This window comes from Ctenopharyngodon idella, chromosome 21, assembly GCF_019924925.1.
Source record: "Ctenopharyngodon idella isolate HZGC_01 chromosome 21, HZGC01, whole genome shotgun sequence".
Taxonomy (NCBI): domain Eukaryota; kingdom Metazoa; phylum Chordata; class Actinopteri; order Cypriniformes; family Xenocyprididae; genus Ctenopharyngodon; species Ctenopharyngodon idella.
Genome location: NC_067240.1, coordinates 14,071,562 through 14,089,747, shown reverse-complemented (window position 1 = coordinate 14,089,747; position 18,186 = coordinate 14,071,562). Strand labels below are relative to the sequence as shown.

The window sequence follows — 18,186 nt, the reverse complement described above, 5'->3', positions numbered from 1 at the left end:
GTGTTAACTTTGTGCATTAAAAATCAGCAGACAATTGTATAAGTTAATAATAAATGTAATTATTTGGCTTTTAAAGTGCAGAAAAAATGAGAGAGAGAGAGAGAGAATACAACTTTAGAGCTTTTTAGATGCGTGTACCATGGTAAATAATAATTCAAATAAAAACTCAATAAATTATGCACAACAAATGTGATCATCCTGCACAAGTATTTCTTCCTAAAATGAGTAATTGGAATAGTTCCAGACATCAACAGAATGCACAGAATTCATGCTTAAAATGTGTTGTAAAGAATATCTGACTCTGATCCACCTCTGCTGGACCTTTTTAATGGTTGCTTATCACAAAAATGCAAGGTCACAGCTTTTTACAGGAGATGGATGTGCCTATGTTCAAATGCAGTGGATCATTTCCAGGAAATGTCTTTGAAATGAATCACTTCCTTTGATCTGCAGCTGTGCAGTATTTCATTGGCAAGACAAACATTCTGTATTACACTTATTTCTTTTTATATCTTTAAACTGTTATCTTTATGACTGTAGTACACTTAACTGTACAACTATACTAATTTGAAAGTGATTTTAAAGATGCCAGTAAGACTCAGTAAGAAACTGTGAATTGTGAAATTCCAAACAAGACTTGAGGTGAACACATTCTGCTGCTCTCTGGCAGCTGTTTCTGGTTATAACTTTTTACGAAAGAAACGAAACTTAAAATTTGGGGGTTTCCATCTTGTTGAAGGTGTGGCTTCAATATATTCACCTCTTAAGCAGCCTTGTGCACAGTCTAAATTTGTCATCCAAGAGGTAAGCATCAAATTTCTTTAAACTTTACACCAAAAGCTATCTTTGATATGAAAATTAAACAATCCTCAAAATTAAAACCTTTACTTGCACTTCTTTATACAACAGCGGATGAATAGTTTTGTTTGTTTTCTCTAGATTTAAACATGTGGGCAGAGAATGACTTGTGTCCAGGTGTGCCATGTCTCGAAAGCTACACGGAGCCCGTGAATGGTAAAATATACCTAATGTATCATGGGACCTCTCGACATGCTGCACAGCAGATCATGAGCCGGGGCTTTCGGCCATCTCAAGGTGGAATGCTGGGACGTGGGGTCTACCTCAGCCGAGATCTTAACAAGGCCAGCAGATACCCGCTTCATTTGCCTGAACATGAAAGGGCTGTTATTAGAGTGATGGTCAATGTCGGGAGAGTGAAGAAGATTGACCATCAAGGTCATCCACTGCAGAAAACTTGGCATGATCAGGGGTATGACACTGCCTGGTGCCCTCCAAACTGTGGGATGGTGAGAAGTGGTCTTGAAGAAGACTGTGTTTGGGATCCACGTCGGATTCAGACCGTTGATGTAATTTACCCAAAGGTGCAATGTGGTTATTATTGTTAAAAAGAAAAACCCAAAATAAAATAGATAGAAATTGCAAATGTACTGCTTCTTTTTTCATGACTTTTAAGAATACAAGATTTCTTGTCAAATGAATTACTGCATTAATCTGACAACTTCTTATGTATATGTAATATTTTTGAATATTTCCAGGCTTGCAGATTGCATTTGCATGTCTGTGTTCAAAATCAAGGCTAAAATCAAGTTTGTTACTTAACTGTAAAAATATTAGTTTAGTTGATGTTGTTCAAAAGGGTAGAAAAAGACAGAGAATTTGATGCAAAAGATAAATGTGCTTGTTATTCAATACATGAAAGAATTGTGGTCTATAACCAATATAAGCAATTTCAGCACCTCATTTTGAGACTATGACTTTATGTCTAATCTATTTATATTATTTCGTTTTTCTGAGAGTTTCATTTTTATATCTTCTTATTGGGTGGGGAGACCAAGAACAAAAAACAATGGAAATGTTACTGGTATTTTGTCATTAAAACTTTAAGTTAAAATAAAATTGACTGATTTTACTGAATTAAATTAGATTTTATTGGACCAAATACATTCGAATAATATACTCTACAAACAGACTACAGTATTCAGAATAATGTAGATCAAGGCAGAATAAACATATACTTAACACTTTTGAGAGATGCAATAATTGGATTTTTTTTTAAATCATATATTCCACCCCATATATGAATCAGAAATTATATTTGGGACTGTCTGGGAATATTCTTAATAAAGAGAACAAAACACAAGTAAGTCTCAGGATTTGTTTTACCATCAGAAGAAAGTTTTTTTGGCCAGAGAAGAACAACATCTTAACAAAAATATCTGTACCATTCAAACAAGATCTTTCCACATATCTGCCAACTTCTGTGATTTGTTATTTTGTCTCTCTCCCCCACCACATGTTTAAATTTAAACTAAGGCCTCTGAGTTTGATACTCCTCATAGTTAAAACATCTTCACATTCCAGCGATTGGGGGTTAGGTGCCTTGCTCAAGAACACCTCAGTCATGTTCTGCCATGCTGGAATCAAACCAGCAACATTTGGATTACTAGTTGGACTTGCTAACCATTAGCCCACGACTATTATTCTGCTTCAGCATCACGTCTTCATGTTGGGTCCGGCCTGAGTATACAATACAGATTGTTTCAAAGCAGCTTTATAGTGATAACAGGTAAATGATGATCAGTAATACAAAGATAGTTCATTTCGGCTGTACAGCAGCTCTAAAAGAAAGTAGTGTCATTGTTTGGTTGAAGTCAGTTCAGTGTTGATTCACTTCTGTTGTAAAGATCATCAATTATTATGTAAATTACATTTTTTTTACGATTGCTTAAGCACAATTTTAAAAACAAGGCTCATTTTGTCAAAACACTACACACAATTCACAGATAAACACTCAAAAGTAGCAGAACACATCAGTTCTTTTGCAAAATGAAAAACTTCATTCAAACCTTTACATTAATTTAACAAAACCCAACTCTGACACCGTATGGAACACACCTTTTCTCGAGCCGGTCCTAAATTGTGGAACGATCTCCCTGTCGCTATTAGATCTGCCAGATCTTTACCTGTGTTCAAAGCTGACATAGTCATATAGTCGTCTTTTTTTTGTCAGGTTAATTGGGCATGTCATGGTACTGTAAAATGACAAAGGAGCTCAGGGTTGAACTACAATCTCTGCTTGTTTATGTGTTCAATGCACACTCATTTACATGAAGAAAGAAAAAATAAAGTCACTTTCTGAGCCATTTCACCTATCAAAATGAGCAGAATACTGTTGGGTTCACTTTTAATTGGTCTTTTCTTTTCTTTTCTTTTCTTTTCTTTCTAGCAAATTTTCAACCGCTTACACACAAAATCCTTACTTGTCACACAATTTCTGAAACCTGACACTTAAACACCAGAACCACACACCAAGTCTAATTCTCGGCCTTCGACTCAGTTTACAATTTCATAAAACACTTTTTGCAAAACACAATGCACAGTTCCCTATGGAACACACAAAAATCTAACAGGAAGTGTCTTGATTTCCTTTTTCAAACACAACCATTATTTCTGTCCAACTACACATGGTTTATGTATTTCTTTTCTTTCGTACTGTGTAATACTGTATTCACAATCACAAATGCTTACAGTAAAAAATAAATAGTTTGGTATCAAACTTGCTTTCATATTTACCATGAATTTTTCAGCATCTCTCTGCCAATTACTTTCAATCTTGTACAGAAATGTACATAGGAGCTCTTTGTTCTTTGTTTATTTGCATCCATGTTCTAACAGGCTGGACACAGAATGCAAAGCAGTATGATGGAAAAGTGAAAACTGAGAAAGTGATGGTAGCCTACTGATTTTACTGCACTAGTTAAACCAAACTCCCTGTGATCACCCAACACTGTGTGCTTTCTCTTCAAAATACACTAAAATATATAGCATTTACTATTTACAGGTCTGGAGCGAGTTTCTAACACGGAAACTGGTATATTGGTCACAGATATTTTTCTTGTGTAGCTTTATATGAAAGTAAATAAATAATTGTGTGTGTTAATCTTATCTGTTAGAATCATATCAGAAGAGTTGTATTTATTGTTCATTAACTGGGCATGTTCAAACCTTCAGTCACAGTAAATATTTCCTGATAAGGTGATTGAGGGATTTCCAGGGAAACAGTCCTGTAAATCAGAAACAAAACTTAAATCATATAGGAAAATGGGGTAAATAATATAGTTCTGATTTTCATTGCAATATTAATTAAACATGTAATCTAAAATAAAATATCACATGCAAATATTAAATACTATATTCATTACATTAAGGGAATTAATTAGAAATATTCATATCATATAATTCAGCAGTTCAAGTATTTTATAAAGTTAATGTAAAACTGAGATCAGTGCAGTTCCTGCTTTTTTTACAGAAGTCTAACAAAAGGTTACATCTTTACCTGGTTTGCTTCAGACCTATCAATATTGTACAAGAGTCTCAAGGCTTTTGGATGTTGGAGAAAACAAAAAAGTCAACAGTTTTACCAAGTCATATATTCACTAGTTTTATGGTGGCAATAAAATAATATCACATAAGAGACAAGATCCAATTGTCTTTCTCAAAGGTTTTATTTTCTTGCAAGAAAAAGGTCAAACAGTCATACAGAGACTCAAAGTTGCTGCAGAGTGTGTGATAAGGAAGGGAGGGCTTCTCCCATATTTATATCTCTCTAAATTTCAAGGCCCTCATATAATTTCTTTTACCTTATTAGGAACATTGTTTACCATTTTTCTATATGAGTGTATTCTTTCTCCTGTCGTATGATAGTTACACTTTTCTTATTTTCTGTCATACAATGACCTTACACATCTATAGGATCAATAACTATTCTTTGTTCAGGCAAAGGCAGAGAAGCATGTGAAACCACATGATATCCTAGTGAAAAAAAATAACTACATCCTGTCTCTCTAAGCAGTACAAAAATACAAACATAATACCATGTTCCATAAGCATAATAACATATTAATAAAAGCATACATATAAATAAAATTTCTTCCACATTTTTATATATCTTAATATTATAAACATAAAATAAAATTATCAATCAAATTTACAGCTCTACGTTTTATGAATTTCATACATAAAGTGCAATCCATAATAGAAACTGAAACTCATTTTCCAGCGTGGACACGCCCTGAAAGATTTGTATTTATATATGCCTGCTTTCAGAAGGCAAACATTCAGCATTAGAAGCGATATCACAGGTAAGGCGCCACTTTGTCTTGGTGAAAATATATCTTGTGCTTTTGGTCATAAAGCTTAAAAAATCACAGAATAACCAGTGAAAATATTTTATACTGTTAAACTATTGTTATCTAAAACATTCTGTGTTTAATGAAATTAAAAATGCTTTTAGTCAATATCACTGTATAATTCTTCAAAGTTTTTCTCATGCCTGTTATTCGGTCCATTTGTCCTAGTTTACTCTCTGCCATTTTCTGGATTTGTGCCTGCAGATTTGTATCACTTTGCCTGTCTCTGCAGCATTATTTAGCCTCAGCCTTATTAGACTTGTTAGCATTCTATTGAATTTGACTTACCCTTTGACGCGTACGTTCACACCGGTGTGATCAGTCTTGGCTGGCCCCAGGAGCGTACGATAACACCGGTGTGATTAGAACGTTCCGCGCATCACGTGATCAACTGCCAAATTCAAATGTGCGCGCGCGCTTTGGCTGGCGCTAACCAAAGACGGATGTGCGCAGCACTTTTATATATAACATTTATGCAGTGTTTTCAACCAAATAAAACATTTAAATACACATTTCAGACATTTAAATACACATGAGTACTAACAAAACAATACATTTAGAGTTTGTAAAATACACAATGATGTCTATAGAAGCGGAAATAACAACCCTTTCCATTAAAATTAGACGACACGTTTTATTCATATCAGATACACATTGTGAAAGTAACTTTAAAGTTTACTCTATACTTCCCCAGTTGACTAGCTCACTTACTTTCATGTATTTCGGGAGAAGTGAATGAATTCACGTGTTGTAAATCCAACAGATCCGATTCTCTGTGCGGCGCAAACTAACATGGCGGCGCCCATCGCGCATTCAGCTCTACTAACGCGATCGTTATAAAGGTGTTTAAACAGCAAAACACATCCACTTGCACATATTTGACAATCGGAATATCAGATATTTCATGCTATAGTTAACAAATTTGTGAATATTTTGAATAAAAAAGGAAAAATTAAAAGCAGATCATCAGTCATACAGCGCTGTGCTGTTTTACGTGACAAGCAATGACGCGGCACCATGGAAACAATAAAGTGGAACGTTCTAAATAACGGTCGCCTTAAAAACTCACGCTGGGGGTCAGCCAGAATATTTTAAACTTACGTGCGAAAGGGTTAACAAAGCATTGTCTGATTGTTCTGTCCACGCTTGAGTCATACAAACCTGTACTACCTGCGCTTTGAACCCCATATCCAATCATCTGAAGACTGATAATGTTGACATACTCTTTACAGAAACGCCACGCTGGCCAAGAAATTTTACTTATTTTCAGTACCCCAAATACAAGCACATTCAGTGTATTTTCATTTACCCATATGACACTTAGAAAGTGTGTAAATAAATGTATGTGCTAACATTTCATAGAATAAAACTATCTGCATTGTCAAATTAAGTGCAAATATTAGAGAAAAAAATACTGTACACTGTACTCTTTTGCGCTGCTTCAGATACTTTTTTCTTGCCTCTTCAGTTTATTGGTTAAAGGTGTGTCTAAGACGATTGTTATCTGCTTAGACTGAATCTGTCAGAGGTAAGTAGTTAAAACCCTGAATGTGATTTTTTAGACAAATGTTCTAATATTCTATAATGTACCAAAAACAAATGTATTCCTCCTTATTGTTTTCCCTCCCTCTTTCTGCTGTTATCCAAACTTGAACATGAAAACTACAGATTGGTTATTTTTTTTGTTTTTAGGTTTAAACATGTGGACAGAGAGTGACGTGTATCCAGGTGTGCCATGTCTCCAAAGTAATACAGAGCCTGTGAATGGTACAGTATACCGAATGTATCACGGGACTACTGAAAGAGCAGCAGAACAGATCAAAGTTTCTGGCTTTCAGCCATCTCAAGATGGAATGCTGGGACGTGGCGTCTACCTCAGCCGAGATCTTAACAAGGCCAGCCGATACCCACTTGACAAGCCGCATGAGAGAGTTGTTATTAGAGTGAAGGTCAATGTTGGGAAAGTGAAGAAGATTGACAAACAATATCATCCACTGCAGAAAACCTGGCATGATCATGGGTATGACACTGCCTGGTGTCCTCCAAACTGTGGGATGGTGCCAAGTGATCTTGAAGAAGACTGTGTGTGGGATCCAAAGCGAATCACTATTATTGATGTAATTCCACCAAGCCTTCAAAATGCTCTTCCAGCTGTTCCAGTTGAAGGCAAAAACTACACAATGTTTTATGGCACATCTAAGGAGGATGCAGAAAAAATCAAAGCTCATGGCTTCTGTCAGTCTAATGGCATACTTGGACGTGGAGTCTACCTCAGCCGAGATATAGAAAAGGCCTTTAATGTCCCTGTGCATGTACCTGTGCACCAGAGAAGTGTTCTGAGAGTGAAGGTTAATGTTGGAAAAGTGAAAAAGATTGATTATAAAGGTCATCCATTACAGAAAACCTGGCATCATGAGTATGACACTGCTTGGTGCCCTCTAGTATATGGATTGGTGCGACGTGGTCTTGAGCAAGACTGTGTTTGGGATCCAAAACGAATCACAGTCATTGATGTAATTCGTAGAAACTAAGTGATGTTTGTTAGCTGAGCAATGAAAATCCTAGCTATATTTTATCCTACAATATAGCGTTTTATTGAGAATTTGATCATTATACAGTGCTCTGACCATGTCTTACAACATTATCTGATTTTGAAGCTGGAGAAATAAAATTAATTTAAAATACTTTAAACACATTTTAGTGAAGTTTTGTGTCATAAATATCAGCCTGCATAGGCTACTTTTGAAGCAATGTAAAATCAAAATGCAAAATGGCTTTGGTAAAAAGTGTGTCATGCACTCTAAATAAAGAAATAAATAATAAAAACTGTAGTGTTGTTTTCTTGTTAATGCTGTTCCATTTGTCTTTTACCTGGAAACTGTTTAAATGGTGACTTTGAATTTATATTGGAATTTATATTGTTTATAACTTACTGTGTGTCACTGTGGGTTTCCAGGTACTCCAGTTTCCCTGACAATTCGAAGACATGCAGCATAGGTAAATTGGCAATACTTAATTGTCTGTGTGTGAGCCCTGTGATGGACTGACCATCAGTCCAGATCCAGGGTGTTTCCAGGGTGGCCCAAAATGGTGGGATAGGCTCCAGCAACCTCGTGACCAGAGAGGATAAGCGGTGTGGAGAGTGAATGGATAAGTAGGCAATGTAAGCAAAGTTCCGGGGTGAATGTTTGGAGGATTTTTACATAACCAACAAAAAAAAGTTCTTAAAACATTTAAAAACTGGACGTTTTGAACATTCAGAAAACATTTAGAAATAATGTTTTCATAGCATTTTCAAAATAATAGAATGTTCCTTTAATGTTCACATTAACCAAGAAAAAGAACATTCTAAAACTGGACGTTTTGAATGTTTAAAAAAAAATAATAATAAAAATCAGAAATAAAGTTTTCATAACTTGATGGAAATATTAGCAAAAACATATTTTTGTAGTAAGCCCTATACTATAGCCCCGCACTCAAATCGAACGGTGACAGTTGTCATGTGCTGTTTTTTCTTTTGCTTCGGCGTTTATGGGGTTAATGTTTTGGATTATCGGATGCGGAAGAAAGCACCTAGAGCTTTTGTTTTTGTCCAAGTCATTCGCTGTAATCCTGAATAAAAGCTTCGATGGAACGACATCTTCTGTTTTGTCATCAGTAAGACATAACAACACGTTTCATTTTATTTAAAACACGACACTGAAAAAAGAGGAGATGGTCAAAAACAGGATAGAAAATAGCTTATTTCTTCTAAATTAGGATGTTTTTTGATGTAAAAATCAAAACGCTGACATTATAGGTGGACCTCAGAGAACATTATGAAAAAAAAATGCAGCTCATGACCTCTTTAAATAAAAGTAAATACTTTCATGTGTTTATCTTATCCGTTCGAATCATATCAGATGAGTTGTATATTGTTCATTAATCTGAATAAATGAGGGGTTTCCAGTCCTGTAAATCAGAAACGAAACTAGGGTCAAACATATACTGAATATAGGCTACGCTAGTTCTTATTGTCATTACAATATTTAGACATGTAATCCAAAATAAAACATTAACAATATCATATAGGGTGAATTCAGGTTGATTGGGACACTTTTTCCAATTCATCTCAATGGCAAAAAGTGTCCCAATCACCCTGAATTCACCTTATAAATATGAAATACTATATTAATTATATTAGCCTATATGAATTAGAAATAAAATTATAAATTAGGCTAAGTGTAAATATGTTGTCAGAGAGAGAGAGAGAATATACTGTAAACTATACTGACTCATGCTGCTACAGATGCTTTCCCCCCCCCTACCTCTTCAGCTTATTGGTTAAAGGTGTGTCCAAGACGATTGTTCTCTGCTCAGACTGAATTTGTCATCATAGAGGTAAGTAACATATACGCTGAATGTGATTATTTAGACAAATGTTCTAAATGTTCCCTCCCTCTTTCTGCTGTTCTCTATCCAAACTTGAACATGAAAACTACAGATTGTTTTTTTTTTTGTCTTTAGGTTTAAACATGTGGACAGAGAGTGACTCGTATTCAGGTGTGTCGTGTCTCCAAAGTAATACAGAGCCTGTGAATGGTACAGTATACCGAATGTATCACGGGACTACTGAAAGAGCAGCAGAACAGATCAAAGTTTCTGGCTTTCAGCCATCTCAAGATGGAATGCTGGGATGTGGCGTCTACCTCAGCCGAGATTTTAACAAGGCCAGCCGATACCCACTTGACAAGCCGCATGAGAGAGTTGTTATTAGAGTGAAGGTCAATGTTGGGAAAGTGAAGAAGATTGACCAACAAGGTCATCCACTGCAGAAAACCTGGCATGATCATGGGTACGACACTGCCTGGTGTCCTCCAAACTGTGGGATGTTGTCAAGTGATCTTGAAGAAGACTGTGTGTGGGATCCAAAGCAAATCACTATAATTGATGTAATTCCACCAAGCCTTCAAAACACTATTCTATCTGATCCAGTTGAAGGTAAAAACTACACAATGTTTTATGGCACATCTAAGGAGGATGCAGAAAAAATCAAAGCTTATGGCTTTTGTCAGTCTAATGGCATACTTGGACGTGGAGTCTACCTCAGCCGAGATATAGAAAAGGCCTTTAATGTCCCTTTGTATGTACCTGTGCATCAGAGAAGTGTTCTGAGAGTGAAGGTTAATGTTGGAAAAGTGAAAAGGATTGATTATCAAGGTCATCCATTACAGAAAACCTGGCATGATCATGAGTATGACACTGCTTGGTGCCCTCCACACTGTGGGATGCTGCGAAGTGGTCTCGAGCAAGACTGTGTTTGGGATCCAAAACGAATCACAGTCATTGATGTAATTCGTCCAAAGTCCAAACTAAGGAGTATGTGATTTTGTTAGCTGAACATATATTTTATCCTACAATATAATGTTTTATTGAGAGTTTGATCATTATACAGTGCTCTGCTGCTGACCATGTCTTACAACATTGATAATGTGATAAAATTAATCAAAAATATGCCTACTTCAAAGTCCCCATGAAATCTAAATTGAAGTTTTTTGGCTTTTAGTATGAATTATGTTAGCCTTAAGGTTATCTATGAGCTAGTGTGCTCCAAAACAATGACAAAATTCACATTTATAAGATACAAGCCTTCAGAAGTCTCTTGGTGACATCACTCTACACTTCAGCTTCTCATCAGATTTTCTGCCCAATCAAATGCTTTCTAGAATCTAAGCGTCCCGCCCCCAAACAGACGCTGAAGCTGTGGCTAAAATCAGTCACTTGTTCACACATTTACTATTCTTTACAATGGTACATAGTGCACTATATAGGGGATAGTGAACGATTCAGACAGTGTAAATATGCTTTCCATTTGGGGCGAATGAAGTCTGGTTTCACATTAGTGTTTGCTCCGGTCTAGAGACACGATAGCACAGAGTGGATTATATGCGCAAGTCGGCGCAGACCACAAAACGTAACAGACCCATTTGAATTCTGCACAGAATGCTATATTTTAAAGTGATAATGGAGGATATTAGGAGGAGGAATGGTTATAGATTAGGAGGAACTGCAGCTTTACTGAGCTCAGTGGCTCTGGCCTGAGCTGTGATATAAACTAAAGGTTATTGGATATTTTTAAAAAAGGGGAGGAGCTGTTCGATATGTCCCACCCTGTCTTCCTGTTTCAATGGAAATGACATCAACATACTGAATAATGCTGCACTTTTCAAGGCACTTCAGTGGGCCTTTAAACACATTTTAGTTGCCTTGAAATTTTGTGTCATATAGGCCTACCTTTTTTAATTTTGACACTACTTGTTCATCCATTGCTAAAAAGAAAAATGTAGACTATAAGTAATGCTTTATTTTTTGTATTTTATTTAAATAATATTGATTTTAATAATAGTGTATTATTGTAATTATATTTCTGAAGCAACGTAAAATCAAAATGCAAAATGGTTTTGGTAAAAAAGTGTTAATATGCCTATAGTGTAAATTAAGATATAATAAAGAAATAAATAATAACATAGTGTTGTTTTCTTGTTAATGCAGTTCCACATGTCTTTTACCTGGAAACTATTAAATGGTGACTTTGTGAATAAAATCTATGAATTTTATATTGGAGTAAAAAAACAAACGTTAAAGCCTGTTCAGTTCAGAAGTGCACCAACACGACACCGAACAACACTAGTAATATCAAAGAGCAAATAAACCAAGAGCAGCTGAACTGGCGCGCTATTTTAATCTTCTTGGCTGTGGCCTGATTGGTTGCAGTGGTTACGTCGCTTGATAGTGATGATTGTCAGATGGCCAATGGCGATTCACTGGGAAAGTGAAAGTAAAAGAGGAACGAGGAGAAAAATCACACATAAAAGAGCAACTATCAGAATTTCGCACTGGAATAGTCAGTATTTCCATATAGTGTGATAGCTTGTGTTTAAATCCTCAAATATGTTAACGTTAAACAGTGAAAAACATTTAGGGCCAGAAACATCACTCCTTTAGCACGTGTATTGTTTTATATTGTAGATGAGCTAAAAACGAAAGATTTGATTGGTTGAGAAATATCCCGCCCCGCTGAAAGTAAGGTTTTAATTGGTTTCGACTGTCCGTGTACGCGACAGCTGCTTGATGACATCAACCGTGCCTTCAAAGTGAGTTCCTTTAGTCCATTTTTACTTTCAGAAAGTGCTAGCATACAGTTTTGAAATGTGCCGGTTCAAATAACAGCTTGAAGTATTCTTGTATGCCCTCAACGACACTGTTTAAGACTATATTGTAATGTTTTTACTGGTCTACAAGTTTGCTCAAGTAACATAAAGAGGGCTGGACTGGTCATCTCACCTAAATAGCTTGTCACTGAGTTTGAATTCGAGGATTGGTAAGAGAAATTTCTATATACAAGATAGATTGTATACATTACAGGTAATGTTATGTAAATGTAAGATTCTTTTGAACATCATTTATTTTTATTAAACGTATGATCCAGTATAAATCTTATTATTTGTTTGTTTCTATGCATATTTTGAAGATATTGACACTATTTGTAATTTGTCCAGGTGCAAATATGTGGGGTGGAAATGGTTCAACTTTACTCCAAAGCAACGCAGATCCGAGATCAGGTCAAGTTTACACAATGTATCATGGCACATCCATGGAGGCTGCAAAGAAAATTAGAAAAGAGGGATTTCGTCAGTCTGATGATGGCATGCTGGGACGTGGTGTCTACCTCAGCCGAGATCTAGAGAAGGCCTGCAGGTATCCTGTGAATCTGTGTGCTTACCAGAGAGTTGTTCTGAAAGTGAAGGTCAGTGTTGGGAAAGTGAAGAAGATTGACCGCCAAGGCCATCCACTTCAGGATACCTGGCATGATCATGGGTATGACACTGCTTGGTGCCCTCCAAAATGTGGCATGGTGCCAAGCGGCCTTGAGGAAGACTGTGTTTGGGATCCACAGAGGATTCAGATCATTGAAATGATCTACCCATTTTTAGAAGTTGTATTACCCTGTCTATTCTTTTTGTTACTGATCCTTATCGAAATACTCACATAAACCTTGGAGGAAGAAATTACAGGACTGTCTAGCCAAAGTGTTTTTTATTCTTCAAAGAATAATAGTCCATTATCACTGTTGTTTTTGTGTATCTTCTGTCACACTGTATGATCAGGAGCTGTATGATGCATTTATTTGCTTGTTCACAGAAATTATTATCTGCAGACACTCTGCAGTTACTGGGATGTATCTGAGATGTAAGAATTAAATTATTTTCTTTTCCTCAAAGGCAAAACTTTTGCAAAAAATCTGCAAAGATCAGTGAGCAGATCTGTTGTTCTTTTCTCATAAAACCAACATATTTTATGTATTTTGTTTCAGATGGTGTTGACTCATAAGTGGAAAAACACCCATGCACTCAGTCTGAACACCTATTATGCCCCTTTTACAAGATGTAATGTCAGTCTCTGGTGCCCCCAGAATGTGTCTGTTTCAGCTCAAAATACCCAACAGATAATTTATTATACCAAAGTCCCTTTCAAGGAAAGTCTGTTCACTCGGCGGCCATATTTGCAATGCCTCCGGGCAGCTATTTCGGGCATCCAAGACTAAGTCCTATTTATTTGAATGGAGGAATCCTTAAACCTCAAAAACTGTTTGGTGAACTCACAATTAAATAATAAATTTCAAATCAGCAACAAAATCTGACATGAACTGTCCCATAAATGTTGTTTCTTATGCTCAAATAGCATTAAAAAAGCATATTTTTCAGGCTAGACGAGCCAACGCGCACGTGCAATCCTAAGCGTGAGTTTGTTTATCATATCTAACTTGTATTTTTGCTGACTTGTGGTAATCTAAGTTTTTATCAATATCTTATTCATACCAGGGTGTGAATTAAAGATCGTTGTTGTCCAGGTGCAAACATGACAACTGAAAATAACCCAGCTGTTCCATCATGTCTCGAAAGCTGTACGGTACCAGAATACGGTAAATCCTACATAATGTACCACTTGACACCATGTGTTATGAGCCCCAGCTCTTTCTCTTGTTTTCCCCTTTCTCTTTTTTTCTGAGTATAGTTGCCAATGAGGGCGGAGCCTGATTCTTCCTAACACCTGCGGCCTCTGCTTATTTAAGAGCTGCTGATGACGCTGATCATCAGTTTTCTCTGTCAACTCGGGCTTTGATCCTTAGTTCATGGAGCGCATGCCCATAAAAGTGTGACATCAGTTGCGAACAGCCAATCACATGCCTTGAAACATAGTGAAACTGAGATTCACTTCTCACGAGAGAATCAGTGAGATTTATTTCTCTCTTCTGTCAAAGTAGATCAGAGTATATGAAGTACATACATGCATTTACACAGTAAGAAGAAAATATCTTGTTACAACAGTGCAAGTGAAAGTTGTGATGTTAGTTTATATAGTTAATAATATATATAGTCTAGGTATACAGAGACTCAGTTGTAAGCTCACATGTAGTTTTAAAGCTGTATCTACTGAATCCAAATCTTATTTATATTACATATTATCTGTATATATTTATGTGTATTTAAACTAAATGTTTAATAGCCTAATAATTGTTAAACTAAAATTGCTCATGTGTAATGGATTAGGGGTATAATAATTATATAAATAATATATAAATCATATAAAATAATTATAATAAATAATCATCGCTAAAAGCCAGACAATTTTGTATTTAAACTCTGCTACTAGTGACCTTTAATTTGGAGCAATAGAAACTGGGGGAGTGACTTTATTGCATCAGACGTGTAACTTTGCTCACAGCTGATTGGTCTAGTTTCAGTTTGAGACCTCTTACCAAGAACATAACCTGCCCTGGAGCAGGTTAGCCATGGAGCATATAACTTATGATAACTTATGATGATGGAACACCGCTAAAAGCCAAGCCACTTTCACTCTGCCTAAAACGCAGAGTTTAGCCAGGTATGTAAACACCCTGCTAGCCACCTAAACCGATTTTATGGTATAGGCCCCTGTTGTTGGTGGTTTTGGAGTTTGTTTTTCTTGTCTTTTGTACAGGATGGTGAGTTTTTGTTTGTTTGTTTAGTTATATTAGAATAGAGGGAAAGTATAGGTACACTGTAGAAAAGAATTGTTGGTTTAACTTAAAGTTACCTGTAAGTTACCTGGTTGCCTTAAATTTTGAGTTAATTGAAATTAAAAACTTGAGTTAATACAACGAAGGCGATTAGTTTAATCAACAGAAACTCAAAATATTATGTTATCTTAACCACATTAATTATTGAAGTTGATTTGACAAAAGAAAAAATGTTGTGATAACCAAACACCAAACATAAAAATAGTTTTTTACAGTGTAGTAATCTGACCCGGAAGATTCTTTTGTGTTTGTTATTTTTCTCGGGACTTAGGAAAGTTTTAACTCTAAGCTGTAGTTTAGATTAGATTTAGATTTACTCACCAGTCCTTATTTGTTTCACTCACCAGTCCTTATAAGTTTTGTATATGTTTATATCTTCCTTGTTTGTTTTGTTAATTTTTGCTGCCAATAAATTTGATCTTTTTCTTGCCCTGGCCATTGCAATTTGTTTTGCTATTTTTCTGAATGGCTTTTTATGTTAGTCCCTAATCTGGGTCGTAACACTATGCATCCATCCTTTTGCACATACCTGATGTATATTCTAACAAGCAAACATTCAAACTGCAAAGCAGTAAAATGGGATATTGACAACTGTTTTTCATATAACACAGAGAACTGTTTTTTCCATAGTAGTATCACCCAACACTGAGCTTAATCTTAATTAAATACCCTATGAAACATATTGTATTTACTGGTCTGGAGCAAGTTTCTAACATGGAAAATGTTATATTGGTCACAGTTTAACTTCAAATAAAAGTAAATAATACATTTTATTTATAATGCACTTTTCTAAAACTCAAAGTTCTACAAACAATAGCAAAAAAAAACAACAACAAAAAAAATGCAGAAGTATAAAAATACAATACAAAAAAAAAAAAAACAATAAATTATAAAATACTAATAATTACAATACAACTAAACAACACAATAGAATACTTATCATGACAACCTATGTAATCAATTTTAAAAAGATTTTTAGCAATAAAAATAAATTCATGTGTTGATTTTATCTGTTTTAGTCATATCACATCAGTTATTGTTCATGAACCTTCAGGACATGTTCAAACACCTGTCACAGTTGTGTAAGCATTTCTAAGTCAGGGATTTCCCAGGAAACAGTCCTGTAAATCAGAAAACTTACATGGTATGAGGGAAATGGGGGGAAAAAAATGGAAAAAGGGGGCAAATTATAGTTCTTGTTTCCACTGCACTATTAATTAAACATGTAATCTAAAACAAAACAATAAATCTGCTGTACACTAATTCAAAGATCCTCTCCTCTTCCTTTTTTTCCAAAACTCTTTTGAGTCAAAATTAGCTGTGTAGAAATGGTTTCTATTGTGACACAAGGTATCTTCCCACCACATTCCTGTCAGTTGAGTATTACGTAGCCACAAGTATTCATGTTTCTGTTGTTCTCACTGCATCCCTCATGAAAGATCACCCTCCTCTGTGTGCTTGAAGATGAAAATAGACTTTAAAACAGGATTGGTATGTGTTTTAATTTGCCTGTTCGACTCAGCATCACATAGTCATCATACAACTGCTGCTCATGCATTTTCAAGCATTTCATCCATGCTCATTGTTCATTACTGTGACCCTTTTAGACTCTAACAGTCACAGTTTCCAGCTGCACACATGGAGCATTTAAAGAAAAACAGATCTGTAAAGTAAAAATGAAACTAAAATTACACTTTTTTTTTTAATGGAATAACCTGAGGAGGGGGGTTGATATGTTTTTCTTTTCTTCTGAATTTTTTTCTTCTGAGTTTGAATGAAACGTATATAAAATAAATAATAATTATTATAATATATAATAGAAATCAGTGCAGTTGTTTTGATTCCAATTTAATAAAAATCATTAAACCTGTAACATGGCCACAAATCATACCCTATTTACTTCAGACTTGTCAATATATTGGGCTTGGAGAATCATGGTACAGCTCTCTTTGCTTTTGGAGAAAACAAATAAACATGCTTTTACAAAATGGTCAAATGCAGATTTGCCAAATCTTACAGAATCTATAGCTCTATCTTTTACGAAGTCCACATATACATGTAATCATTCATAAAAGAGTTTAAGATAAAGAGAAACTGAAAGCTTATTCTTTTGCGCGCAAAATATTTCCATTGTGGAAACCCCCTTCATAAACCTACTTTCAGAAGGTCTGCACGCAGTGTTAGAAGAAGCATCAGAGGTAAGTTACTTTGCTTGTGTTAAAATACACTACCGTTCAAAAGTTTGGGGTCAGTCATTTTTTCCCTTTCTTTTTTTTTTAAATAAATAATACTTTTATTCAGCAAGGATGTGTTAAATTGATAAAAAGTGATAGTAAGGATTTATATTGTTAGAAAAGATTTCTATGTTGAATAAATGCTGTTCTTTTTAACATTTTTCATCAGTGAATCTTGAAAAAAGTATCACAGGTTCCAAAAAACTATTAGGCAGCACAGCTGTTTCCAATATTGATACAATGCATACAATTATTTGTGGTTCAGGTGCAAACATGTGGGAAGAAGATGACTTGGGTCCATCTGCTCCACCATGTCTTGAGAGCTATACAGCTCCAGAGGAAGGCAAAGTCTACAAAATGTATCATGGCACATCTATGGAGAATGAGCAACAAATTGTTATGTATGGTTTCCTTCAGTCTTCTAATGGGATGCTTGGGCCTGGTGTCTACCTCAGCCGAGATCTACAGAAGGCCTCCAGATACCCTCTGGATTTACCTGAGAGCCAGAGAGTGGTTCTGAGAGTGAGGGTCGATGTTGGGAAAGTGATAAAGATTAACTATAAACGTCATCCACTGCAGGAAACCTGGCATGATTATGGGTATGACACTGCTTGGTGCCCTCCAAACTGTGGTATGGTGCGAA

The 18,186-nt window shown here is 35.6% G+C and overlaps 1 protein-coding gene across 5 annotated transcripts; it reads left to right on the top strand.

The window, feature by feature from the left end:
• Positions 1-5,070: 5,070 nt before the first annotated feature.
• LOC127503309 (uncharacterized) lies at positions 5,071-11,718 on the top strand. 5 transcript variants are annotated; one of them, XM_051876951.1, is made up of 4 exons: positions 5,074-5,162; positions 6,679-6,738; positions 6,903-7,159; positions 9,974-11,718. In XM_051876951.1, the coding sequence occupies exons 3-4, from the start codon at positions 6,911-6,913 to the stop codon at positions 10,574-10,576; spliced, it is 852 nt and encodes a 283-aa protein (XP_051732911.1). In that variant the 5' UTR covers positions 5,074-5,162; positions 6,679-6,738; positions 6,903-6,910; the 3' UTR covers positions 10,577-11,718. The 5 variants fall into 5 exon arrangements, with proteins under 5 accessions (XP_051732909.1, XP_051732911.1, XP_051732910.1 ...); XM_051876950.1 differs by lacking the exon at positions 5,074-5,162 and having other exon boundaries at positions 5,169-6,738; XM_051876952.1 differs by lacking the exons at positions 5,074-5,162; positions 6,679-6,738; positions 6,903-7,159 and adding exons at positions 7,753-8,867; positions 9,526-9,590 and having other exon boundaries at positions 9,717-11,718.
• The last annotated feature ends 6,468 nt before the right edge of the window (positions 11,719-18,186 follow it).

Bases quoted from the DNA above. Each gene is read 5' to 3' on its own strand.
- LOC127503309 (XM_051876949.1), top strand. From the start codon at position 5,114: ATGCCTGCTTTCAGAAGGCAAACATTCAGCATTAGAAGCGATATCACA. The intron at 5,163-6,902 runs GTAAGGCGCCAC...TTTTGTTTTTAG, and splicing joins CATTAGAAGCGATATCACAG to GTTTAAACATGTGGACAGAG.